Genomic DNA, 23847 nt, shown 5'->3' on the forward strand with positions numbered 1-23847 from the left:
TATAGGCCGGACGAAAAGACGAGCCGTCGTGACGAGGTGGCCGAGTGGTTAAGGCGATGGACTGCTAATCCATTGTGCTCTGCACGCGTGGGTTCGAATCCCATCCTCGTCGGGATCTTTAGCTTTTTTTTTCTGTCTTCACTTACTTTTTTTTTCCCCTTCACCTCTCCGGAGTCCGAGGCACCCGCTGCCTCGCGGCCCCGCCGAGGGCTCACCACGGCCCCGCTGACGGATCGCCACGGCCCCGCTGAGGGCTCACCACGGCCCCGCCGAGGGCTCACCCACGGCCCTGCTGACGAATCACCCACAGCCCCGCCGAGGGATCACCCCGGCCCCGCTGAAAGATCACCCACGGCCCCGCTGAAAGATCACCCACGGCCCCGCCGAGGGATCACCACGGCCCCGCTGAAAGATCACCCACGGCCCCGCTGAAAGATCACCCACGGCCCCGCTGAGGGCTCACCACGGCCCCGCTGAAAGATCACCCACGGCCCCGCCGAGGGATCACCATGGCCCCCCTAAGGGCTCACCACGGCCCCGCTGAGGGCTCACCCACGGCCCCCCTGAGGGCTCACAGCCCGCCGGTGCCGCCACACTCCCGCCGTCCGAGCCACCTCCGCGGCGCGCGGAAGGACCTGAGGGGAGCGAGGGCTGAGCGCGGGACGCCCCTCAGGCTGCCGCCCCTCAGGCCTCAGGCTGCCGCCCCTCAGGCCTCAGGCTCCCGCCCCTCAGGCTGACGCCCCTCAGGCTGCCGCCCCTCAGGCTGCCGCCCCTCAGGCCTCAGGCTCCCGCCCCTCAGGCTCCCGCCCCTCAGGCTCCCGCCCCTCAGGCTGACGCCCCTCAGGCTCCCGCCCCTCAGGCCTCAGGCTCCCGCCCCTCAGGCTGCCGCCCCTCAGGCTCCCGCCTCTCAGACTGCCACCCCTCAGGCTCCCGCCCCTCAGACTGCCACCCCTCAGGCTCCCGCCCCTCAGACTGCCGCCCCTCAGACTGCCGCCCCTCAGGCTCCCGCCCCTCAGGCTCCCGCCCCTCAGGCTGACGCCCCTCAGGCCTCAGGCTCCCGCCCCTCAGGCTGACGCCTTCCCGCCCGGCGCTGTAACCACTTCGGAAGGAAGGCAGAGGCAAAGCTGCCGCCCTCGGCAGTGTCCCGGGGTTCAGGTGCCCCAGCCCCGGGCGTGCGGGTCGCCGTGGGGCCGGTGGAGCGGCCCGGTCTCCGCCAGCCCGTGAAGAAGGCCGGCCGCCCGCCCGCCCTTCCCCTCAGGAACCAGCCGCGCTGTGGAGCCGCCGGCCGCGACACCGCTGGCAACGACACTTCCAAATCTCTTCTTGCGGTCCCAAAGTGTCGTCTTCGAGCCGGCCTTCTCCAGAGCTGCAGCTTTGGGTAAGTACCTGCAAGATAAGGGGGTGGGGGAGCTCCAGCCAAACTGATCCAGGCGCCTCACTGAAAACTACAGCAGGGTTTGCTTTAGGAAGACAATTACTGCAGTCAGGCTTGGTTTTTACTGAAATTATCGTGATTTAAAAGCACAAATGTGCTGAAGGGATACAGAAAAGCTTTTCCTCTGTGCCTCATCCATCACCTTTTCCAAAAAGCCTGGAACTAGAAGTTAACGAAGCACAGAGCTCCCAGCAGCCTGCCCTGCTCAGGGGTTAAATACAGCACAGGATGGGGTCTCTCATGTCATTTCCCTGAGAGCCCTCCAGACAAATGCTGCAGCAGTTTTAACTGTGGTTAAATTCTTGTGGAAGTTGGGTGGGACTAAATCCTGTGCAGAGAAGGGCTGGATCAGCACTCTGCAGCTTTCCAACTGGCACCTGTAACAGACCCACTAAAACGTAGTGGGATTGTGTGCAAGATGGGCATCTTGGTGATGTTTTGGGGGTTAATTCTGACTCAAATCCTACATAACCAAGGGGTAAGGCACATCGAAGTTCCCTGCAGAGTTTGCCAGGAGGGTTTATGTGTATACACAGGTGTTTTAGCTGCTGTCAAGTTGCAGGTTGCCCTTGGCTGTAGCATAAAAAGATGTATCAAAACAAAACTGTACTAGTGAAGGGACTTGTAGCACCTACACTCCATACAGATAACTTTATGCCCATCACCCCACAAGCAGGACACAGTATTTACCTCAGACTTCATCTTCGATGGGAATTTACCCCAAGATACCTCTAGTGGTAACACTTTCCCCATTAGCAAAACAGCAAACGCTGTCTCCTTGTGTGTTTGCAGCATGTACTGGCCTGACAGCAGCTCTGAAGTGAGGTAAAATGGATAGTGGTAGGCTCCTTGTGAAAGCAACCTTAAACTTCCGTTGTTTCAAGTGCCTTGAAAACAGAAGCCCTGAGGTTTTTGACCAGCAAGGTGTTGATAATGAAAAGGTGCTACTTGCAGTGGTTGTGCATGGCCAGAAGAAGGCACAACACAGCACTGAGCTCCCATTACACATCAGGCCCTTCAGCCATCCCGCCTCCATCGACTGTCACGGGTCTGTAGAATCCTTTAGAGGTGGGTTGGGAGCAGCAGGGCTAAAAATCCTTCTGTTGGCAAACACTCCTGAGACAACGTGGCTCATCCCCGGTAAAGGTTTTGCTTATCTGCAGCACTGATTGGAGCTGGTCACTGCTGCTGGTGACATGTACAGGAAAAAGAGGGCCCAAAAGCAATAGAACTGAACCTGAGACAGCAGAATTATTACAGCAACCCTCCCAGAGGCCAAGAAGCAACCACATCACCACTGATGAAAATAAGAACAATAGTGATCCTGGAAATAGATTCATATAAAATGTATTTTCAAAGGTTTCTGGTTCATGGGACAGCTTTTGTGTTTCTCTAAAGCTGACTCTCACACTGAAGTGGCATTAAAACCAATCCCACACCACTCAGAAACAAGCTGCCTATAGCACAACTGAAAAAAGACCAATTAAAAATGCCAGCCTGAGCTCTGCTTCGGGTTTCTGCTCGGGTGTGACAATGTTTTCAACAGGAGGAGAGGACAAAAGCAGGAGAGGCACCAGGAGGGTAGCAGAACAGAAAGGCAAAGTATGTACTAAATCAGTCCTTATAAATCTCCTAGAGACAAACAGTCTGCAGGTACTGGTCCCCAGAAACAGGCCCAACATAAAGAGATCAGCACCTAGAACTTGAAACCAAGTAACTAGTTGGTCATTACTTGACACTGAAAGAGCAATTTCACAGCAGAGTCCACCCCTGACAAACAGTAGGCACAGAACGGGTCAGCTTCACAGTGCTCTGGTTCTACATGACAGTGCTCTCAGCGATCGTGTTTTGAGTTTTATAATCATTCTGACACGAGAACACAGTAAAAGTAGTTTTGTGTATGATGTGACCATGTGACAATGCTCCAGCAGCTCTTACTGCGAGACACAACACAGCAGGCTGGGAGAAAAGCCAGTTGCTGACTTTTACGTGTGTGCACCAAATTATCTGCATGGATCATTGACAGCAGGCCCTGACCAGGCTGAGGTGAAAGGCAAAGCTGTGCTGCTTGTTCGCACTAAAGGGCAAACAGGAACTGAAGTGTTGCAGCCCCATCCTCCTGCTCACAGTGACGGATGTCCAGCCCCAACCACCCTTCCCACCCCAGGTCACAGGCAGTTTGTTAACCCTGGCTGCACTGAACGAGTAAATCCGAGGTCTTTACAAGGGGCTTTCCTGGCCAGCAAGGCCTGAGAGTGTGAGGTGGCCTCAGTCATTCCTCCCAGTCTGCCATTGCCCACTCGGGCATCTTGGAGCAATACTCGAACTCGGCTCCCTTGTAGCGCAGGGCGTGGAGGTACATCACCAGCTCCTTGGGAGACGGGTCCCGCCGTGTCATTTTACACTCCACACATAAAGGGTCCTTCTCTTCTGAACCCTTTTCTCCCTCTTGCCTGCCCCGACTCTCACACGAACCCAGATCTTTGTTTATTTCAAGTGTTTCCAAGTTACTGCCAGAGTTCAGCAGAGAAGCTGCCGTGTCAGTTCCTTTGGGAGCCTCGGTGTCCTGGGCAGGGCGGGAGTTCTCATTTACAGCATCAGCCCCTGCAGGCTCTGTGCAGTCCCTCGACTTACCAGAGTCTTCATTTCCAGCACTGCCGTTCACATCCTCCTCCGAGATCCCCAAGATGTCCAGGCTTTGTTTGGCACGATGCTCCTCTACCAGCGCCTTCAGGAGTTCCTCGTCTGTTTTATGGATGCTGCCCCCCTTGCCCCTGTCAGGGCCCCAGGCCTCCGTGTTATAGATGGGGTCGTTGACAATAGGATGCCCCAGGTACTGCAGGTGCACGCGGATCTGGTGCGTGCGGCCCGTGCGCGGGAGGCACCTCACCACGCTGCTCCTGCCGTTGTAGCTGAGCCTCTGGAAGACGGTTGTGCAGGGTTTGCCTCTGGGGTCCACGCGGCACACTCCCACTTTGTACGAAACAACCAGGATGGGCTCCTCACACACCACTTCATCTGCTGGAAACTGCCCCGCCACCCGACACACGTACTCCTTCTCCAGCTGTGGGGACACACGAGAGGGACTCTCAGGAAACAGGAGAGAAAAGTGTCTCTGTGTTGGTCACACCGAGTCCCATCCTAGCTCCTCCCCTCTCTCTTCAGTGAGACACATTGGTAGGAACATATCACCTAAACTTTATTGTAACTGAACAGGAAAAGGCAAGTAAATCAGCTACTTAGAGCCAAACTTCTCTCATGCTCTCCCCATCGAGTCAGGGAGACACAAGGGCCTGTTTCCCTCACTTTACATTCCAGAGCCATCCCAGTTCACGGCCTCAAAGCAAATCCTGGAAGCTAGTACCCTCAAGGTTCTGTTTGGGTCAAGAGCCACTGGAAAAATGAGAGAGACATCTACAATATTTTAAATGGGTGAAGTATTTGGAGGACTGACACTTTCCTGCTTACAAACGAGACTGCTGGCTACGTCGTGTGCACCATCCCAGTCAGGTGGCACAGGCCCTTGGGTAAGGAGAGCTCTTTGAGTCTAACGCTGCCAAAATCAGTGAAGTTTGACTCGGTCTTTTTGCTGCCTGGCAGGGTAAGAACAGTGAGGTGAACACAAGCTGCCTGAGGAACTTGTGCTTGTTTTGACTAAAAGATTTGGACCTAACCTTTCTCAAGGTTCTTACTGTGCAAGGGCCTTTCAAAATGATCAGGGGACTGGAGCATCTTCCTTACGAGGAAAAGCTGCAGGAACTGGGGCTGTTCAGTCTGGAGGAGACTGAGGGGGGATCTTAGTAATATGGTGGGTGTCAGGACGTTGGGGCATCCCTTTTTTCCATGGTATCCAGCAACAGGACAAGGGGTGATGGGATGGAGCTGGAACACAAAACGTTCCATTGAAACATAAGGACAAACTGCTTCAGTGTTTCAGTGAGGGAGCCCTGGCCCAGGCTGCCCAGGGAGGCTGTGGAGGCTCCTTCCTTGGGAGTCTTCAAGACCCACCTGGACACGTTCCTGTGTGACCTGATCTAGGTGGGAGCTGCTTTGGCAGGGGGGTTGGGCTGGATGATCTCTAAAGGTCCCTTCCAACCCCTGTCATTCTATGAAAGCCGCTGCAGCCCTCAGTGCTCGCTCACCTGCCTCTCCCGAACCTGCTCATCGAGCCTCTTGGACACCTCAGCGGTCTTGGCAAACATGAGCACCCCCGAGGTCATGCGATCCAGGCGGTGGACGGTGTGCAGCTCCTTCAGGTCGTGCTCTTTCCCTAGGATGAAGATGACGGTGTTGTGACGAAACCTGCCGCAGGGGTGCACTGGCAAAGAGGAAGGTTTGTCCACCACCACCACCTCCTCGTCCTCCACCAAGATCCGGATGGGCTGGGCGGTGACGGGCGGCTCGTGGCGATGCACCGTGTTCCTGAGGAAATCGTTGTTCTGCAAGACACAGACAGCCCCTGTGAGTCCATCCTGCACACCCACCCCACCTGGCCACACACACTGGGGGCTTGGTATTGCTCAGGGGGAAACAAAACCTTTGTCCTGGAGCCCAGGACTCACCAAATTTAACAGCCTGCTTTGAGCACTCCTCCCTGCCCGGCCAGGATCCAGGGGGAGCTCGGCAGGAAGCTGTGGGGGCTGCTGGCTCTGCCACTCCTCACCCCTCTGGGGTAAGGATGCCCAGGGAGACCTGACTGCCCTCAAGGGCTGTAGTAGCACCACAGGGTCATCTCACAGAATCACAGAGTCTGGGAGGGACCTGGAAAGCTCATCCAGGGCAACCCCCCTGCCAGAGCAGGGCCACCTAGAGCAGGCCACACAGGAGCTCATCCAGCTGGGTGTGGAATGTCTCCAGAGAAGGAGCCTCCACAGCCCATCTGGGGCTCCCTCACCTCAACAGGGAAGCAGCTTTTCCTTGTGTTACTTTGGAACCTTTTCTGTTCCAGCTTGTGCCCGTTGCTCCTTGTCCTATCATTGGCCATCACTGAGCACAGCCTGGCTCCATCCTCCTCACACCCACCCCATCCCAGGCTGGTTGACAAACCCATCACACTAGCTCATCCCCAGAGTCACAGACTTGTACCCAGCTCCTCCCCGTGTGTGTGTGTGTGTGGGGGGGGTCAGAGCCCACCTTCAACACGATGTCCAGGTCCCGCACGGGCTCCTCGTTGAGGCGGAGGCGGCCGGCGCGGGCGGCAGCGCGGTAGTAGGCGAGGGGCTGTGCGCGGAACTCGGTGCTGAAGACGTGCAGGAGGCTGCGGCCCACCCAGCGGCCCTTGCAGTAGGTGCAGAAGTCGAAGTAGTAGGGCCGCACCTTGCGCAGCCCTCCCTCGAAGTAGTAGGAGGTCTCGGCGAAGTGAGCCGCGCCGAAGCTCACTCCGGTGCTCAGCTTCCGCGGCGGCGGCACGTACCGCTCCCCGGCCGCCACACGCCGCTTCTTAGGGGCTGGCGCCGCTTCCCCCTCCTCGGAGCCCGGCTCCCCCTTCTTCTTCTTCCTCCTGCCCTGCTCCTCCTCCTCCTCCTCGCCGCCGCTGGGGCCGCGGCCGGGCTCCGCCATGCCGCCGTGGGACAGGCGCGGGCGCGCCGGCGCGGGAGTGACGTCACGCGGGGCGCAGCCAATCGGTGCGAGGTCGCGCTCACGTGGCCGGCGCATGTCCGTTTCCCGCCTTTCCCTCCCGCCCCTCCCACGGCCCCCGGTGCGGGCCCGGCCCGGGAAGGAGGCGGCGGCGCCTTCATCCACCGCGACTGCACCGGCACAGCGCCTCCCTGCTCCCAACACACCCTTACGGCCCCCCACGCCGCTCCCGAGCCTCCCGCTGCAGCCACGCGTGCGGCCAAGGGCCAGCGCGGAAGGAAGGGTGCAGCAGGGAAAAGCTGAGACGTGGGGGTTTTAACCCCAAATCCTCCGTGTCACGGTCAGAGCGTAAATTAGTCGCTGCAGGACAGGAACAGAATGCACTCGTGTAATTAAACGTCAAGTCAGGGCAGGTCACTGCCTTGATACAGTAATTGCATCTTATTTTCTTCAAGCATTAGGCAGAGTAGTCAAAAAGTATTTTTAGTGAAGGTTCAAGTGTTCCTGTCTGCTTTTGGAATTCTCTGTGAATAGATGTTATCTATAGCTTGTCAGAGATAACAGCTGAGTTACCAGGATCCACTCGCTGTCTGGAAGCGGCCATGGCCTCTGAGAGCTCCCCCTGCTCCTGCTGCTGGACAAACACCCTGTTCCCCATCCCTCTGCTACGAGCTCTGCCGAAGCAGAACTTGCCTCCGCAAGCACCTCTGCTGGTAAAGCCTCTGTTCACAACCATACAGACCATCTACAGTCATAAGTCCCACTCATGAGCTTTCTCAGGTCACCTTAGAGAGATCCATCCATCCGTCAGAATTCATCCCTGAGGCAAAGAGAAACCGACAGTTACTACTTGTGGCCTTCAGCTCAGCGACCGAATCGACACATCTGTGGTGTCTGGGGAAGTGCACGGGCTCTGAAAGAGGAAAGAGCTCGAGGCCTCAGTCTGCAAGCCCTGTCTAACAGAAAACACATCCGCTCCCCTGCTGTGCCTGGCCGTAGCCAAGCTGCTTCCTTCTCTCTTACAGACAGCATTTGCTAGGAATCCTGGACTCTGTCAGTAAAGCCAGCAGTCAAGGAGAGCAAGCTGACAGGGAGAGCTGAGAGGAAGAAACTCTCCTTGAGGGAAAGCAGGTTTTTACCGAGGCCACTGCTTTTCCTTATCTGTCAGAGGAACGTAGATGACGCCCATGAGCTGCGTTTCCACGATCTGCCCGTCGCTGGTTTTGTCGTACTGCATCAGGACCTGGTTGGCTCCTTCGGGACCCACGGGCAGAATTAACCTCCCTCCTGGCTTCAGCTCGTTCAGCAGCTGCCAGGCAGAGAGACTCCCATCAGAAGGGGACACAACCACGGAAAGCCACGCTGGGACACCTTGAGAAGCGCAAGCTTGCCAGCTCCACATAAAGCAGAGAGAGAAAGCAGCTTCCAGCGGCTCTCCAGCTGGGAGGTCTTGCTGATGCAGACAGCCCACGGCAACAGCCATCCAGCAGCAGCCCTCTTACCTCCTTTGGGACGGTTGCTGCTGCTGCTCCAACGTGAATGGCATCGTAAGGAGCCTCTTCGGGGTACCCCTGCCGGCCGTCTCCCACTGCAGGAGGGAAAGACTTCTGCTCTCACAACAGCTCCACACTAAAGGCATTTTTCCTATTCCCTTTCACTTGAAATCTAGATGATGGGAACTCTGTAATGAGATTGTGATAGGGATTTGAACTTTGTTGCTTTTCTCTTTAAAAGGGGGGAGCTGAGCCATGCTGGGGGAAAAGAACAAAGCCAGGAGGGCCCAGCAGGAACACAGGGGCTTTGCACAGGCTCCAGATTGCAGGTGCAGGAAGAGCTGACTCAGGTTATCCTCCCTAAACACTCCCAGCAGTGCCTGCAGACCCATTCAAACAAACTGACCCCACCATGTGGTACAACCACTCTCCTCTGAAGAGCATCTCTCGCTGAATTAAGGTAGTCTATGATGCATTTGGAAGCGAGGTGGATGGTAAGGCTGCCTGCAACATTAAATGCTCCTTGTCTCCAGTGTTCAGGTCAGCCTGGCGTGCTGCCTGCTTGGCCAGTGCTTTCTGGCAACACCGTGGCAAGTGGAGGCTGGACTAGATGATCTCGAGAGGTCCCTTCCAACCCCAACCATTCTGAGATTCTGAGCCACCAACACAAAGTGGTACAACTGCTTTGAGAAGCAGAGATCTGCACAAGCACCAGGACCCCAGAGTGCTCACCCACGAGCTTCACACGGCCAGAGCTCAGCAAAGCTGGGTCATCTGCTTGGACGTTTCTGATGGACTCGTGTACCAGCTCTTTAATGTGCTCTATGCCCACAGCCTTCCCTGTTGGGCCCATCTGAAAGGAAAAACAGCAGCCACACTTACACACCTCCTGTATGTACAGAGGGCCACTGTACAGGGCAAGTTACTGTGGGGACTGGAGAACTTCCGGGAAGAAATTCAAGAGCAGGGTTTCTGAACAGGAGCTGCAAATACTCTGCCCCTTCAGTTTTAAGGCTGAGTAGCCCCAGTTGTGCTGGTTACTTGAGGGACACACAGACATTGCCTCTGGGGACCCCTGGGAATCCTTCATTTCCACAGAAATAGTTGGTACAAGTAGGAGCTCCCATGGCAGGGTCAGTTCTCGACTGATCAGCCTCTCGAGAAACCCCCCTGGAGCAGCTTTCTAAGCACTGCACACAAAATAATCCCAGGAGCTGAGAAAGCAAAGACACAGAGTGTGACTGCTTAAGAAGTGAAGTAAACCCAACCTGCAATGGATCTGCACCACAGCTTAACACACTGCTCTCCACCTGAAGGGGGTGGATGTAAAAAACACCTCCCAGCACACACAGCAGCCACTTGGATCCCAAAAATGGCTGTGTTTGGTTTTACTCCAAGCTAGACTGGGAAGAGTTTACCCCTTCCTCCCACCTCCTCCTCTAAAGCAGATGCCAGTAAGCTACTAGCACCTTACCAGAGTCCCCTGAGCTTACCATCCTGGCAAAGCAAGCTGTGAGGTAGCCGCTCCCCGAGCCAACATCCAGCGCTTTGGCACCTTCCACAAGCTGGTCCTTCAGCAGCTCCAGAGCGTGGGCATGCTGTGTGGACAGGACAGCAAGCACAGGAAGGTACAGGAGGGTGCACTTCCCTCTCCTAAAACCTCTCCTTGTTCTAAGCTCTGGTTTAAACACACCACACCTCCCACTTGGGGTGAAAACCACAAGCCCTTTTTGGAGAACATGGTTTAGGAAGAGGTTGAGTCAGGAGAAAAGAGCTCTTGTGAGAAACAAGCTTGTGAGCTCTTGTTAATGGCTGGCTTCAGCTGCAGAGAATTCCTGCCTAAGCACACTTCAAAGCAACTGAGAGAGCACAGGGCAAAGAGGAAAAGGCCTCACAGGCACAAGGCTTAAAGAAACAAGCAGGATAATCCCACCCATGGTGTCCTGCTTCAACTTTTCTCCTTGAATTAAAACAAAAGAAGGGCAAACAATTCCCTCCCTTGCTGTTAAAAGGGCAAAGGTGCACCTTACCATGTGTGGGGCGCTGATGGTAGCCTTGTATCCTGAAAGGAAAGGGGTGACAGGGGTTGGGTGACAGAGAAACGACCCAAGGTGAAGTTTTCACCTTAAAAAGGTGGAAACTTTCTTCTCTTTGGCTTCTAAACTGCAGCTGCTCACCGATAGACTGAGGAGAATCCATGTAGGGGAAATGCTTGATGTAGTGGCCTCTGTCAGTAGCCAACAGCACGTCAAACACTCGCTGGGATTTAATGATCCCTTTCTCTGGGAGAGGGAGGAAAACAGAGAGGGGAAGGACTCAAATCCTCAGCAAGGAGAGGCTGGGCAGGGGCAGCACAGCTCAGGCAGGCAGTCAGCCTTAACAAGACACCTGAGAAGGGACAGCAAGTGAAACAGCGGGTGGAAGCACAGCCTTCGCTGTCTGTGCTGCGCCTGAGGTCACGTTGCAGCCCCAAGCAACCACCAGCCAGCCCACAGTGACTCACACCCACAGCACTTCTGGGGCTGCCACAGGTGATGAAAGATAAACAGAGTCACACTTTCCCCTCCTGAAAGACAAGACCACAGCTCAGGTTTCGGGAGCACTGGCACTGAAGAGCCAGGGCTGCAGAAACATCCGATATCCCTTCACGAGGAGGCTCCTAGAGAGGGGAAATCAGCTTGAGCAGCTGGGGGAAGCCCAAGCTGTGCCGAAGCGTGTTCCAGGCGGCTGTTGGGATGTCACAGAGCACTGCTCAGCCCCAGGGCACCTCGTGGAGGGGCGGCAGGAGCACGTGCTGCTCCAGAGGACAGGCTTTCCTGACGCTTGTGGCACAGCATCTTGTTTCCAGACACAACCACCACACTGGGGCAGGGACAGCGGATGCAACGGAGCGTTTGAGGACGGACAGCATCACCACACATCCCCACCCAAGAGCACACAGCCTGGTGCTGCAGGGCCAAGGCTCTCCTGCAGGTTTCAGCACTCACTGTAGAGGTTGTTGACGAGCTCGGGGTGAGTCTTTCCGCTGGAGGTCCAGGCCATGGTCCTGGCGAAGAGCAGCCCCATGAGTGCGAGCGCGGCAGGGGGCAGCAGCCAGCTCATCCCACGCAGGTGCTGCAGGACAGGGACAAGCCCAGCTGCTGGTGGGACACCCCAAAACGCAGCCTCCCCTCACCCTGACACAGCTGTTGAAGGTAGGACAGAGCTTGCACGTTACCTAGGGCAGTGTGCTGGCCCCTGACAATCACCACCACTGGTTCCTTACTGCCAAGGAGTAACTACTGGCCAGGAACCACAGCAGCCCTGCTGTCCTGGAGATGGCTGAACCACAGAATGGTTTTGGTTGGAAAAGTCCTTGAAGTTCCTGGAGCCCAGCCCAGCACTGACCCACGGCCTCAGCACCTCAGCTCCAGGGCTCTGGGATCCCTCCAGGGCTGGGCACTCCCCCAGCTCCCTGGGCAGCCTGGCACAGGGGCTGACATCCCTCTCAGGGAAACAGCTCTGCTCCAGTGCTGCCCTCCCCAGCAGCCTTGTGCTCCAGCGCCTTCCCCAGCTCCGCTGCCCGGCTCTGGCCAGGCTCCAGCCCCTGTGTCCCTCTGGCAGTGAGCGAGCGACCAAAACCAAGTACCCACTGGCTGCAGAGCGCCGCGTTTACAGCGACAGCTCCTGCCTGGAGCAGCTGCTTCCCGGCGAGCCCCCGGACACCCGGCTACGGGAGCGGGGCAGGGAAGGAGCCCTTAACGGCCGGGCCCAGCGCAGCCCGGCCCGGAGGCCGCCCCTCCCCGGCGGGATCCTGCGGCCACAGCAGCCCCCAGGCTCCGCAGGCTCCGCACTCACCGCGCTCAGGCCCGCGGGGCCCGTCCCGGGGCCCGTTCCCGGCTGCCACTGCCCGCTCGCCTCCCCGCGCACAAGCGCTTCCGCCCTTCGCCAACGTGGCGCCGCGGCGGAGTCAGTTTCCGTGCCGCGGCCCCGCCCCCTGCCGCTCGGCGGGCCAATAGGCACCCTCCTGCCGCCGGGGCGGCGCCGTGATTGGCCAGACGCGACGCCCGTCCGCGCGCAGGGAGAAGCTGCCGCGGCTTCCCGTCCTTACGCTGCGGGCGGCGGCGGCCGAGGCGGGCGCGGGGACCGAGGCACCGGGACCGAGGCACCGGGACCCCGGGACCGAGGCGGCTGCTCAGTGCCCCCCGAGGAGAGGCTGGAGCGGCCCCGGGGTGCGGCGGTGGCAGGGGCGGAGGGGGTGGTGTGCGGGCAGGCGCGGCGCGGCCTGTGCCCCGCAAGACCCCGCAGGAGCTGGCTGAGGCCGCGGCCGTGAATGCGACACGCGGGAGGCCGGGTGGGAGGGGAGGTCCCGAAAGCGTCTGGAGACGGGATTTGGGCAGAGGGGTGTAGGTAAAGCGAGGCCTGGGAGACATGTTCATCGTTTGATTCCCCCCCTCTCCCCAGCTCCGGGCTTCACGATGAGGATGATTGAGAGCGTTGACTCCGTGGTCACCAGGTCCAGCGAGGACCTCTGGGCTGAGATCTGTGCGTGCCTGCCACATCCCGACCAGAAGGATGCTAGTGACGCCTTCACAGACTCCTTCATGGATTCCTACGTGGCTGGAGAAAGCCAAGGCAGTGGATCAGAGGGCTCTTCCCAAGCTAATGCAAGGCCCTGGGCACCCCTGAATGATTCAGAGGTGTATTTAGCATCCCTAGGTGAGTGTCTGGTAAGGCTTTGGTCTTTGCTTAGGTGCTTGTTGACAGTTGTGTCTGTGCAGCTGAGGTGGCAGCACCCACAGCTCTGCTTGGAAAGGTTGTCTCATAATGATTCAATAGAGCACCTGACATTCCCTGCCAGTGGAAGTGAGGAACAGGGTCAGAGCTCTTATACCTGTGAGATCTGAGTCCTCCTGCATGATTTCATGGTAACTGAACAGTAAATGTGAAAGCTGACTGTGGGAACCTCATTTCCTTCAGAAGCATCACCTACAAGATACCATCTCACACACACACACAAGCACAGTCACACAGACGTGAGCTACAGGCAGGAGAAGTGACTCCTAAAGTATGGCTCAGTCCTCAGGAGCTCACAGCTCTTTTTTTTCACATAGAAGTGCTTTTTCTTTCCATTTCAGAAAAGCTTAATACAGATGCTAAAGGCCCCTCCTTTTCCTCCTCACAGAGAGAAGGCTGATGAGAATTAAGGGCTTGTCTCAGGAGGTGACCTCCAAGGAGATGCTGCGCACCCTGTCCCAGGCCAAGAGGGAATGCTGGGACAGGTTCCTGCAGGAGAAGTTTGAGTCTGAGTTTTATGTAGAGGGACACGACTCTGACGAGAGGTAAGTCCATGAGAAGGGGTAGCCACGAGCTGCCAGACAGACTCTTATCTCCTGAAAGCCAAAAGAAGGCTTGGCCAGGGCTTGTGACAGGGCTTTGTGACGAAAGCAACAGCTCACTGCGACCTGAGGAGGCTGCCACAGGCTTTCTGGAAGTCTGACAGTGATCAAGAGGGGAGCTCACAGAGCCCAGAGGGTTTGGGCTGTCAGTGCTGCTCACTGACTTTTGCATCCCTCAGGCTGGGGAAACCCAGAGTGGAAACACCTGGGACCCACTTGGTGATTCCTCTTGTCACATTTGGGGCAGGGAAGGAATGGAGTGGAGGAGGGGATGTGTAATGCACCTCAGGCTGCCTTTTTCTAAGGCATAAGTTTAAAAGTGAAGCCCAGGCCATTCCCTGTGTCTCTAAGGGCACAGTTAAGCACTGCTGCAGGCACAAGTGGGATTTGAAGTTCGTCACAGTGCTGGTGGCAGCCCTGAGATGGGCTTTCCTGAGGGGCTCTCCCTCCTGCACCTCTGACAGTGCTCCTGCTCCCTCACCCATTGCCCTTCCACAGATGATGCCTGAACTGAGATGAGAGGCCTTTTCTTCCCCCAGTCTCACATTACAATGCTCTCCCTCTCTCCCCTTCCTGAGCTGACATTTCTCATGGTGGCTTCCAGCTGAAAAGAAGATTTGTCTTTTTGTCCCTGGAAGGAAATCTGCTGCAGCTGTTTGGGAGTTTCAGTAGGGAAAATAACCCACGTTTGTAAGGAGTTTCCAGGCTCTTTCTTTGACCCTCAAGCTTTTGCAGACCTGTGTGCTCTTTCTGATGTGTTTAAAAGACTGAGGATGTTATCTAGGGAACGATTTTCCTCCCTAGAATGTGTCTGTGAAGTTAGAGGTCACTCCCAAATGTGTTTGATGCCAGTGTAATTAAACAGGCCTTCACTTTTAAGCTCACTGGTCACTTGAAGGACATCACCAAGCTAAACCCCCCTCTCCTGAAAGAGCCAGGTTAATTCTGTGATGTGGGTCAAGGCTGACAAAGAGGAGCAGCCACACCCACAGGCACTGAAGAACTGGGATGTTAAACTTATAGGATGGTGGGCAGCATCTAAACAAAGGCAGGGCCAGACCTGCCTGGGGGAGACAGCTCTTGTGGGACAGGCTGTAAGGCAGCAATCCTGGGCAGGTGTACTTAGCTTTAGAGCCCACAGTGTGGAGAACAAGCTAGAACATGCACATTCTGCCTGTTTCCTGAGCCTTCTGGTGTTAGGAGTGGTCTCACGGTTCCACATGTGCTTCCTGGGTTGGTTTTATTCCTCTCCCCCTCTCTGTTTCCTAATCTTCAGCACAGCCAGGCAGTTCTAGGCTTGGCTGGTTGGTTTCAACCCTGTGGGGCTGGTTTTGTCCTTCCATCCCAGGCAGATGGAATTTGTAGGCTCTGGCTGCACAGACAGACAAGTACTTCAAGAGTGTAAAGGTTGATGGAGTTGCTAAAGATTCCTCCTTTCAACTGGGGAAAGGAAGTGGAGCATAAAGCTCCTGGTTCAGGCAGCACAGCTACAGCAGAACGTCTCTGTGGACTGAAAGGCTCTGCTTCCTCCTCTGGCACACGGATCAGTGTCATGCTGCACCTTGCAAGAGAGATGCAAGACACAGAGATGGAGGATTCCCCTGCCAGCTGTTATCCCTGGGAAGGCTTTGTCCTCCCCTGTCTCACTGCAGCTCTTTGCCTCCCCTCAGCACTCTGGAGCACCTGAAGCGCTGGCTGCAGCCCGATAAGGTGGCCATCAGCACGGAGGAGGTGCAGTGCCTCATCCCTCCAGAGCCCCAGCCAGAGAAGCAGGAGGCTGAGGAAGAGCCTCCAGCTGCAGAGCAGTGAGATCTGCACCCACCCTGCCACGGTGCTGCCTCTTGGCTGGGCCCTCAAGTCCTGACTGGCAACAGTGATAATAGAGGTGGGGAGGGAGGGGGCAAAAGTGCCAACTGTCAGTCATTTCGACATTAAAAACACTCCAGCCCACACAAAACCCCAGCTCTGCCCCTCCAGAGCTCCTGACTGGCATCTCTTAGGGACAAGAGAGCCTGTGACACAGCATATGACAAACTGAAACCTCATTTGGTGTCCTCCCAGGCTGTAGCAGCCCCATCCTTCCAGTCTAAGTGTGAACTGTGTGTCAGCAGGAGACATGTCAGGGAAAAAAAGGAAAGCAGTTGTTCAGGAGCATGAGAAAGCACAACAGCCTGGCACAGAACAGCTAAAGCCACTGCATCTGGTTTTCTTCCTGTCTTGTACCTTCTGCATGACTCCATTGGGCATTTTGTCTCCCTGCAAAGCCCACTGTGGTGTGCTCTGGAGCCCTTCCCCACCGAGCCCTGAGCTGTGCCTGGAGGAAGACCAGTGTTTCCTACACGAGTTTGGAGCCCTCCAGGCAGCTGTCCTTGCTTGAATGAACTGATGGTGCCCTTGACATTGTACCTGCTCAGCATTCCTCTCCAGGTGATGTACAACATCCTCCTTGCTGCCCAAACTCTGTTGTTGAGTAGACTGCACAGGGAGTATTTTTTCCTCCTGGACATTTTGTACCTGCTCTTTTTGTCCTCCAGCCTCTCCCAGAGCAGGTCAGGTGAGAGTCTGCATCAGGAACCCAAAGGTGATAACAAGCAGGCTACAGATAACTTGTTTTCTTCACAGACTTGCACAGAATTATCTGACTCTGGGTATGTTCCAGTGCTTGGTTGGGTTTTGGTCCTGTTTAGCTCTGCAGAGGGTTGTTTCCCATGACTAATCAAAGACTCTGTAACCATGTGCTTCTGTGAGATGGATTCCTCTCTAAGCTGACACGGGTGCTGCAGGTTGGTGGGGGGAAGCTGCACCCATCCTGTGTCAGATGGAGCTCCCCAGGACAGCAGGGGCAGGGAGAGCTCCAGGAGGTTCTGTACAGCAGCCACACTGTGTTTGTTCATTACATGTCTGGATGAAAAATACACCTAAAAGTAGCTTCTTGACACGCCTTCCTTGTTTCCTCTCTCTGTACAGTCACAAAGGTGCAATCACTGAGGTGGGGGGGGGAGGGTGTGTTTGGTGCTGCTGCTCCTCCAGTGTCACAACTCAGCTCTTGGCTCCAGGATCAGCTGTGCTGGGGTCCCCACCTGCCCCAGCCCACCCGTCACAACCATCTCCCTCAGCATTCTGCAGTAGAAACAACACTTTTAGGACTTGAGGAACAGAGTGACTCACCTCTGCATCAGTGACAGGAGACTTGCAGGTCTCATGCCTTGGTGGAGGGAGGGTTTTGTTGTGTTTCAAGTGAGCCTTTGCTCATCTCTAAAAGCAAAGCTGCCTTCCTGGACAGCTGCTGTGCCCTGAGTGTCTCTCACCTGGGATGTCCAGCTGTAACAAAGAGGCTCCTGAGAAATTCCCAGGGATGGTGTGTACCAGGAGAGAACGATGCAGTTCCTCTGCAGCCAGTCCATTTCCTTCCTGTGCTGAGCAATGACTGTGAAGATGCTTTGTGTTATTTTGTCCATTGCCATGAAACCTGAGAGAGAGATCTACCCAAAATTACTGCACAGAAACACACATGGTTCCAGGCCCACACAACTGAGCATTGCCTCCAGGGAAGGGACTGGAGAGAGAGGAGCTCTCCCCATTTCATGTTAAACAGAAGCCCCAGGAAAGGGGCTGGGGAAGAATTGTCTGAATACAGAATCAGCTGAGGTCTTGGCACTTGCATTGATGGCCTGGCAGGACACACACAGGTCCTTTGCTGGTTAGTTACAGATACCCCACTCTGCAGGTGGGTGGAGAATGAGGAGGTCACCATCCAGAACAGCAGATGCAGGAGGATCCCTTCAACCACAGAGAATGGTTTGGGTTGGAAAAGCCCTTTAAGCTCCTGGAGCCCACCCCAGCACAGACCCACAGCCCTCAGCACCTCAGCTCCGGGGCTTTGGGATCCCTCCAGGGCTGGGCACTCCCCCAGCTCCCTGGACAGCCTGGCACAGGGGCTGACACCCCTCTCATGGAAGACCTCTGTCACCTTTGCCTGTGGAGAACAGGCACTGGTAATTTCCATCACACCCAGGGACTTCCAGAGCAGACTAAATCAGCACCACACAGCAGGGAGGCCAGAAATGGAACTGAATGCTTTGTGGACAGAGGAGGAAGAAGACAAAGAACTGGTTCTGATTGTTGCAATGGATATTTGGCAGCACTGCATCCAGTCCTGACACAGTTTCCATCCCTGAGGGCTGCAGCAGCTCTGGAGAGCTGCAGGGGCACAGGGTAGGGTGGCACTGTTTCTCTGTTGATGGCTGTCAGTTGGTAAGACCAGCACAAGGCAGTAAATCAGGGCCTGAAGCACTGCAGCAGCATCTTTCCAGCAGAGGATTGAACCTGCCAGAGCACTTACAGATCAGCATCTAATTGGAGCCTGCCCTCAGGTCCAGCAGCAGATCAGCCCTGCCAGTTTGCAGGCTGGCTCCCTCGGGCTCCCTCAGCTGGGATGCAGCCAGCAGGACTCACAGACCTGACTGTCTCTGAAGAACAGACAAGAACAGACAAAAAGCCCTTTTATAAGTACACAAGGGGCTTTTTTTAACCTAGTTCTAACCTGGCCACACTTAATGTGTGGCAATGTTTCTACTGGAGTTGTCCAACCCAGAGCTGTTCAAGGAAAGGGATGGCATCCAGGGAAGCCACTGCACTTGAGAGGGTTCAGAAGGACAAGCTGGGAGCTTAGGAAATGCTTCAGCCTGCTGCAGGAGGAGGGTCTGTGCTGTCACGGCCATTTGGCAGAATAAGGGCATGCAGATCAATGCTTCCAGGACTCTGATTCCCCTCTGTCTGCTCCCTTGCAGGTGCTGGAACCTGGGGCTGTTTCTAAAAGCCAACCTCATGACCAGCACACAGAGGAAAGGGTAAAATTGCAGCAGGCTCTGGCCATCATCTGTGCAGGGCTGGGTGCACTGCAGGGTGTCATGGCAGCTGCCCTGAGAGGCATCACCAGCTCAGAGGCCAGGACGCAGCTTCCAGCATGGGGCAGGGAGTAAATGTGACTTAACCTACTGGGTCTCTGTAAACAGGGAGAAGCTGTCAGTGTTGCTGCCAGGCTGCCCAGCCGTGCTGCACCCAGGCCTGGCTGCCTCAGGGTGGACAGACCCCGTCCCAGCCACCCAGGGACGTGAGTCATCGTTCTGCTGTCACGGTCTAACGCCATCTCTCCTCTCAAAACATCCTGGAAGAGCCTTCTGCTTTGCTCATCAGATTGCTCTGCTGCTTAAAATGAGCAGCAGCTCTGGGCCAGGCTCTGATGTGGAGACAAAGATGATTTGCTTCCTGCTGGTTGCGTGGCTGGGGACGAGTGCTGAAGTCAGCTCAACCCACATCCCTCAGCCAGAGGCACGTGAGCAGCCAGCAGAGCTTTGCAGGACTTCTAGGACCAGCAAAGGGACCAAGGACCTTCATCACCCCCTGCCCTGCAGCAAACGACCTGAAGCCCTTACAGAGAGCCCTGATGGGATTCAGCTGCCCAGGGGAGCTTCCCCTCCCACCCCTGGCACTTACAAACGTGTCCAGCTTTGTTTTGACTCTTTATCTGCTCTGGGGTATCTCTGAGACCATCCCCTTCCTGCCCAGCTGGGACTGGGACACAAGCACCGGTCAGAAACCACCAACACAAATCCCTGGCCATGTCCTCCTGCCATTCCTGAGGCAAATCAGATCTGCCTGAGTCTGAGGAGTCATGGAGAGTGTGTTGTGATCCTGACAGAGCCCCTGCCAGGGCTGGGGCTGCAAACTGCCCTGAGCACAGCCAGAATCGCTGCTCAGCCAGAGCTGGGCCTGAGAAGGTCCCTCCCTGCCAACAAACAGCCTCTCAGCTGGCTCGGGAGCATTTTGAGCCTATGAAAGAGAAGGTTTTCCCCAGCTCCATTGCTGTGGGCTCCCCTCTACCCTGGAAAACACCAAAGGGCACAAAGCCTGCCCCCTGTGACCATCAGCCCTGGCTCAGGTCAGCAGGGTAATTATCCCTGGGTGTGATTGCAGCACCCAGCTCATCACAACACTGGCACAGGGCAATGGAAACAAAGTGATTGCTGGAGCCACTGGATGCTGAGATGACTGTTTGCCACTGGAACCTCAGTAGGAGTCACACCTTATTAACTTCATCTTGGCAGGGAGATCAATACCAGAGCTACACTCAGTTCCTCTTAATCACAGGGTGCCACTGGGTTACAGAAATAATGCCTAATTAAGGCTAATTTCCCCCAAGCCCCCGGTGCTCAAGTCTTTATCCACAGCTCAAGGGATCACACAGAGATTCACCAACTGGAAATCAGCCAGAAATCACTTCTCAAAGGAAACAGCACCTGTGAGGTGGCAGAGGCTGTGAGGAGAGGAGACACTGCAGCTCCTGCAGAAGCAAAGACACGGCCTGCAAAGAGCAGCAGTGGCACAAGGCACTGACACTGCAGGCTGGGGCACAGCACAAGGCACTCTGACACTGCAGGCTGGGGCACAGCAACAAGCTGGGGCTGCACTGTGCCCTCAGCAGGGTGAGGAAGGGACACCTCAGCCACGGCACCACAGCTTGGGAACACACCACAGGCAAAAACCTTGTGAGGCCCCAAGCAGCCAGAGTGGAGAAGCTGCTGAGGAGGCTGCTGGGAAGAAGCAACCCCTCAGGGAGGTGCTGCTGGGAGAAGAACAGGCAGATGAGCAGCTCCAAGGGTTGACACTTACATTTTTGGGTAACCTCTTCTTGCTCCTCTGCCCCATCCATGGTGCAGGATCAGCATCATCAGGCTCTTGTACCAGGCAGCAAGGAGGTGGAAACTTCCTCACCACCAAAGGCAGCTCTTCCCTCTCCCAGCCAGCACAACAAAGCTGGCCTGGAGTTCTTCCCCACTATATGTTTGTCTTTCTCCCTCCCCAGGCTCTGTGAAGCATCTAAAATGCTCCTTCTACCCTTAGCACCTTGCCTCAACCCCCCAGAACCTGCTGAGCAAAAAGAGCAGCTAAACATGCCCCTCCCACCCCAGGAAAGGCCTGACATCACCCTTTATGTCTAATTGGGGAATTGCTTTCACCTCTGGAAGCACCTTTGGCTTCTTCAGGCCAAAGGCAGGGGGTTGCCCTGGATGAGCTTCCCAGGTCCCTCCCAGCCCTTGAGACTCTGTGTAGATCCAAACCCACCTTTCCCTTGGTGAAAACCTGCTTTGGCTGGGGGCAGATGATGCTGTGGCTGGATGATGTGCTCAGCCTGTGCCTGCAGCTCCCACCTCGGAGCTGAGGCTGCCAGCAACAAAGCACAGAGCTGCCACCCTCACAGCTTCCCTCTGAGGGAACAGCACGTGGAGAGCTTGGCTTTGTTTGCTTTTAAAGGCATCTCCACTACTTGTAAACACACACAGGAGGAAGCAGCCAAGGAACACAAAGGTGAAGCTGTGTCTGGGGTGTCCCTGAGAGCGCTCAGCAAGCCCTGCAGCAGCTTTCCCAAGTGCCTGGGCAAAGGCTGTTTCTGTGATGCAGATTTTCACCCAGGCTCTTAAACATGGTAAATCCTGGGATTTACCACAACGTTCATGGCTGTGGGCAGACATAGGTTTGATCCTCAGAGCCTGGAGAGTGCAAGGAGCAGCGTCCTGGCCCTTCACTCACACAGGGTTTATTCCCCTGCCTACTGTTTTCTCTGCCTTAGCCCCAGCTGACCTGAGAGGATGGTGTTTTGTACAGCTGCCTTTGGGCTGTGAGTCCTCCCTCAGGCCAAAGTCTCTGGGGGCAACCACAGCATCCAAGGCTTCTCTCTCCCTTTCCTCTCATCACAAGCTCTATTACTTCAGTCTTAATTAAACCCCCTTAAATTGCCCTGAATCCCTCTTCTTGTCCTTTTTCCCCTCCCCCCCCCCCAGGCTCAGAGGCACTAATGGGATGAAGTGGGTGGCTGTGAAAGGGGAGACTCACCCCCCTCCCTTCCCATCACCTGAACCAATTAACACTTCATTAAATACAAACACACATCTCAGCCCTTGACAGCTGATCCACAGAGGGTGTGAGGTTTCCTCTCCCATCTTCCCAGACTAAATGAGGCTTCACAGTGGCTGAGCAGCAGCAGAACAAACGCCCCAGGGCAGGTTCCCTGCAGATGTTTATTGCTCAGCTCCCCAGAGGATGGGCAGGACATGGGGAAACTTGTGCAGAGGGAGCTGAGAGCCCAGAGTCCTGCCGGGAAACGCAGCTCCAGAGACAGCCTCAGCCCCTGCTCCACAGACACTGGCGAGGTCAGGAACAACCTGCTGTGCTTGTTCTGCCCGTTGATGTCTTCAGCGCTGGCTCTGAGTCCCGTTCACAAAACAGGCGACGGAGGAGAAGCCTCCTGAGCTGCACCAGGCTCACACAGATCCCTCCCTGCAGGGGCTGGGCTGGGAAATGCTCTGTTGGTTTATCACTGTTCCCTGGCTTGTCCATATTGTGACTCTAGCTGGGGATCCCCTTCTCCTGGTTTCCTGGACGGGGCTTGCCAAGCAGCTTCTGCTGGGAATGGAGAGGCTGAAGGGTGGCTGGCCCCTCTGAAGCCTGGGTTGCAACACCCTCCCCTCTCCTTCCCCTGAAGTCTGGCTCATAGCCAGTGGCTGAATGAGTGTGTTTGCAGACAGACCTGCTGATCCTTCCCTCTCCTGCCTAAGCCTTCTCTGCTGATGTCTGTCTGATTAGCTGTTGCCTTATCATAAAGGCTCTTCCCAGCTCTGGTTTGACCTTCTTACGAAGCAGGAGTGCTGAGCAAATCACTGCAGGGCTCTGCTCCGAGCTGTGAGGGGACAGGCAAAGGCTCCTCACCCAGCAGAGCCCCTGAGGAGGCCTGGGGCAGGCAGCTGGGATCCCCACCTATGTGCCAGGCACCAGACCGAAGCAATCCTGCAACATGCTGCATGTTCTCTGGTGCTGCTGGCAATGCCCTTGGCCTGGGGCTGTGGCCAGGGATGGCACAGAGCTGTGCTGGGATGCTGTCTTGGATGCCAAAAGCCAGTGGGTGAGCTGGAGCAGGGGATGCAGTGCACTGTCCCTGAGGCTGCTGAGGGTCCTCAGCAAGAGGCTCAGCTGGCAAAAGGGCTGGAGTTTCCAGGAGGTCACTCCCAAAGAAGGCAGTTGGCCCCATTTCTGCTTAGCTGACATTGCCAGCCAAACTGGCTTTGAACCATCTCCCACTGTCGAGCTCCTCTTCCAGCAACTTGCTCCCTGCCAGACCTTGTGGCACTTGGCAGAGCAGAGTGCTCCTGCTCCTGCAGAAACAAGAGGCAATTTACCTTGGTGGGGGGAGAGAACGAGCCCTTCTCTTTGTTGGAGGCTGCTGGCAGGGTCAAGCTGAGCACAGGCTGCCACCCCACCTCTGGCAGCCCCAGCTGCCTCCCCACTGCTCAGCATCACACCTCTGCTGGGTGCTGAGCTCCCTGCCAGCCCCAAAGCACACACACACACACACAGCTGCCTGGGTTGGTGTTCCCCACTCTCCTGGCCTGGCCCTCTGCTTTGTCTCCTCCAAGCATCAGCTCTGGGTTAATTGAATGAGGAGATGCTGTCCCAGTGCCCAGCTGTGGAACAGCCACGCAGGGGGGTGAATGGCAGGGATCAGTGACTGTCCCCATCCTCTGCAGCTGCCCTGCTGCTCCTGAGGCAGGTTCTCTTGAGCTGGCTGTTAAATACCAGAGCTGTGACAGCACAATCCAGCTTTAGTCCCCCAGGACACCTCAGGGTGAGCAGGAACGAGCTGCAGCCCGAGCAACACACATGGCAAATCCACGCTGGCACAGCTCCCTTCCCCACATCCAGCCTCACTGTTCCCTCCATCAATAGTATCAGGGTCATCTCCTCCTCAGCAGTATCACAGCTCAGCCTGTCAACCCTCGGTACCTCATCACCCACAGAGCTGGGGATGCAGAGGGAAGGGGCCTTGGGAGAATCCAGAGCAGGCAACACCTTCCAGGGGCTCAGGAAAACACCTTCCACATCAGCCAGTGAAGTAACTCGGGGCTGACCA

General features: G+C 56.1%; 3 protein-coding genes and 1 non-coding gene across 7 annotated transcripts; 2 read left to right on the plus strand and 2 right to left on the minus strand.

Moving 5' to 3' along the window:
- Window positions 1–30: 30 nt before the first annotated feature.
- Window positions 31–112, plus strand: TRNAS-GCU (transfer RNA serine (anticodon GCU)). Its single transcript has one exon. It is a non-coding gene; the product is annotated as a tRNA-Ser (tRNA).
- A 952-nt stretch (window positions 113–1064) lies between these two features.
- On the plus strand, window positions 1065–16819 carry CCDC32 (coiled-coil domain containing 32). Of its 2 annotated transcripts, XM_061999060.1 has the most exons (5): window positions 1065–1378; window positions 5710–5896; window positions 12949–13203; window positions 13670–13826; window positions 15554–16819. In XM_061999060.1, exons 2-5 carry the CDS (start codon window positions 5845–5847, stop codon window positions 15690–15692), a joined length of 603 nt encoding a protein of 200 aa, XP_061855044.1. In that variant the 5' UTR covers window positions 1065–1378; window positions 5710–5844; the 3' UTR covers window positions 15693–16819. The 2 variants fall into 2 exon arrangements, with proteins under 2 accessions (XP_061855044.1, XP_061855045.1); XM_061999061.1 differs by lacking the exons at window positions 1065–1378; window positions 5710–5896 and adding an exon at window positions 12571–12716.
- RPUSD2 (RNA pseudouridine synthase domain containing 2) lies at window positions 2767–7301 on the minus strand. Its single transcript, XM_061999056.1, has 3 exons — window positions 6569–7301; window positions 5578–5874; window positions 2767–4499 (listed from the first exon to the last, which is right to left on the minus strand). The coding sequence occupies exons 1-3, from the start codon at window positions 7088–7090 to the stop codon at window positions 3708–3710; spliced, it is 1611 nt and encodes a 536-aa protein (XP_061855040.1). The 5' UTR covers window positions 7091–7301; the 3' UTR covers window positions 2767–3707.
- Window positions 7431–12429, minus strand: LOC104551434 (protein-L-isoaspartate(D-aspartate) O-methyltransferase). 3 transcript variants are annotated; one of them, XM_061999057.1, is made up of 9 exons: window positions 12343–12426; window positions 11493–11619; window positions 10683–10787; window positions 10536–10567; window positions 9999–10103; window positions 9238–9358; window positions 8515–8600; window positions 8152–8321; window positions 7431–7832 (listed from the first exon to the last, which is right to left on the minus strand). In XM_061999057.1, the coding sequence occupies exons 2-9, from the start codon at window positions 11605–11607 to the stop codon at window positions 7820–7822; spliced, it is 747 nt and encodes a 248-aa protein (XP_061855041.1). In that variant the 5' UTR covers window positions 11608–11619; window positions 12343–12426; the 3' UTR covers window positions 7431–7819. The 3 variants fall into 3 exon arrangements, with proteins under 3 accessions (XP_061855041.1, XP_061855042.1, XP_061855043.1); XM_061999058.1 differs by lacking the exon at window positions 12343–12426 and adding an exon at window positions 11723–11810; XM_061999059.1 differs by lacking the exon at window positions 9999–10103 and having other exon boundaries at window positions 12343–12429.
- Window positions 16820–23847: the final 7028 nt, after the last annotated feature.

The sequence above is a fragment of the Colius striatus genome, chromosome 7 (assembly GCF_028858725.1).
Source record: "Colius striatus isolate bColStr4 chromosome 7, bColStr4.1.hap1, whole genome shotgun sequence".
Classification (NCBI taxonomy): Eukaryota; Metazoa; Chordata; class Aves; order Coliiformes; family Coliidae; genus Colius; species Colius striatus.

Excerpts from the sequence above, each read along its gene's own strand:
- LOC104551434 (XM_061999057.1), bottom strand. The coding sequence starts at position 11,607 with ATGAGCTGGCTGCTGCCCCCTGCCGCGCTCGCACTCATGGGGCTGCTC. Across the intron at positions 10,788-11,492 it reads GCTCGTCAACAACCTCTACA|AGAAAGGGATCATTAAATCC; the intron begins GTGAGTGCTGAA and ends TCCCTCTCCCAG. Across the intron at positions 10,104-10,535 it reads CCATCAGCGCCCCACACATG|CATGCCCACGCTCTGGAGCT; the intron begins GTAAGGTGCACC and ends CTGTCCACACAG.
- CCDC32 (XM_061999060.1), top strand. The coding sequence starts at position 5,845 with ATGCACCGTGTTCCTGAGGAAATCGTTGTTCTGCAAGACACAGACAGC. Across the intron at positions 13,204-13,669 it reads GGTGTATTTAGCATCCCTAG|AGAGAAGGCTGATGAGAATT; the intron begins GTGAGTGTCTGG and ends TCCTCCTCACAG. Across the intron at positions 13,827-15,553 it reads GGACACGACTCTGACGAGAG|CACTCTGGAGCACCTGAAGC; the intron begins GTAAGTCCATGA and ends GCCTCCCCTCAG.
- RPUSD2 (XM_061999056.1), bottom strand. The coding sequence starts at position 7,090 with ATGCGCCGGCCACGTGAGCGCGACCTCGCACCGATTGGCTGCGCCCCG. Across the intron at positions 5,875-6,568 it reads ACCTGGACATCGTGTTGAAG|AACAACGATTTCCTCAGGAA; the intron begins GTGGGCTCTGAC and ends TGTGTCTTGCAG. Across the intron at positions 4,500-5,577 it reads AGCAGGTTCGGGAGAGGCAG|CTGGAGAAGGAGTACGTGTG; the intron begins GTGAGCGAGCAC and ends GTGTCCCCACAG.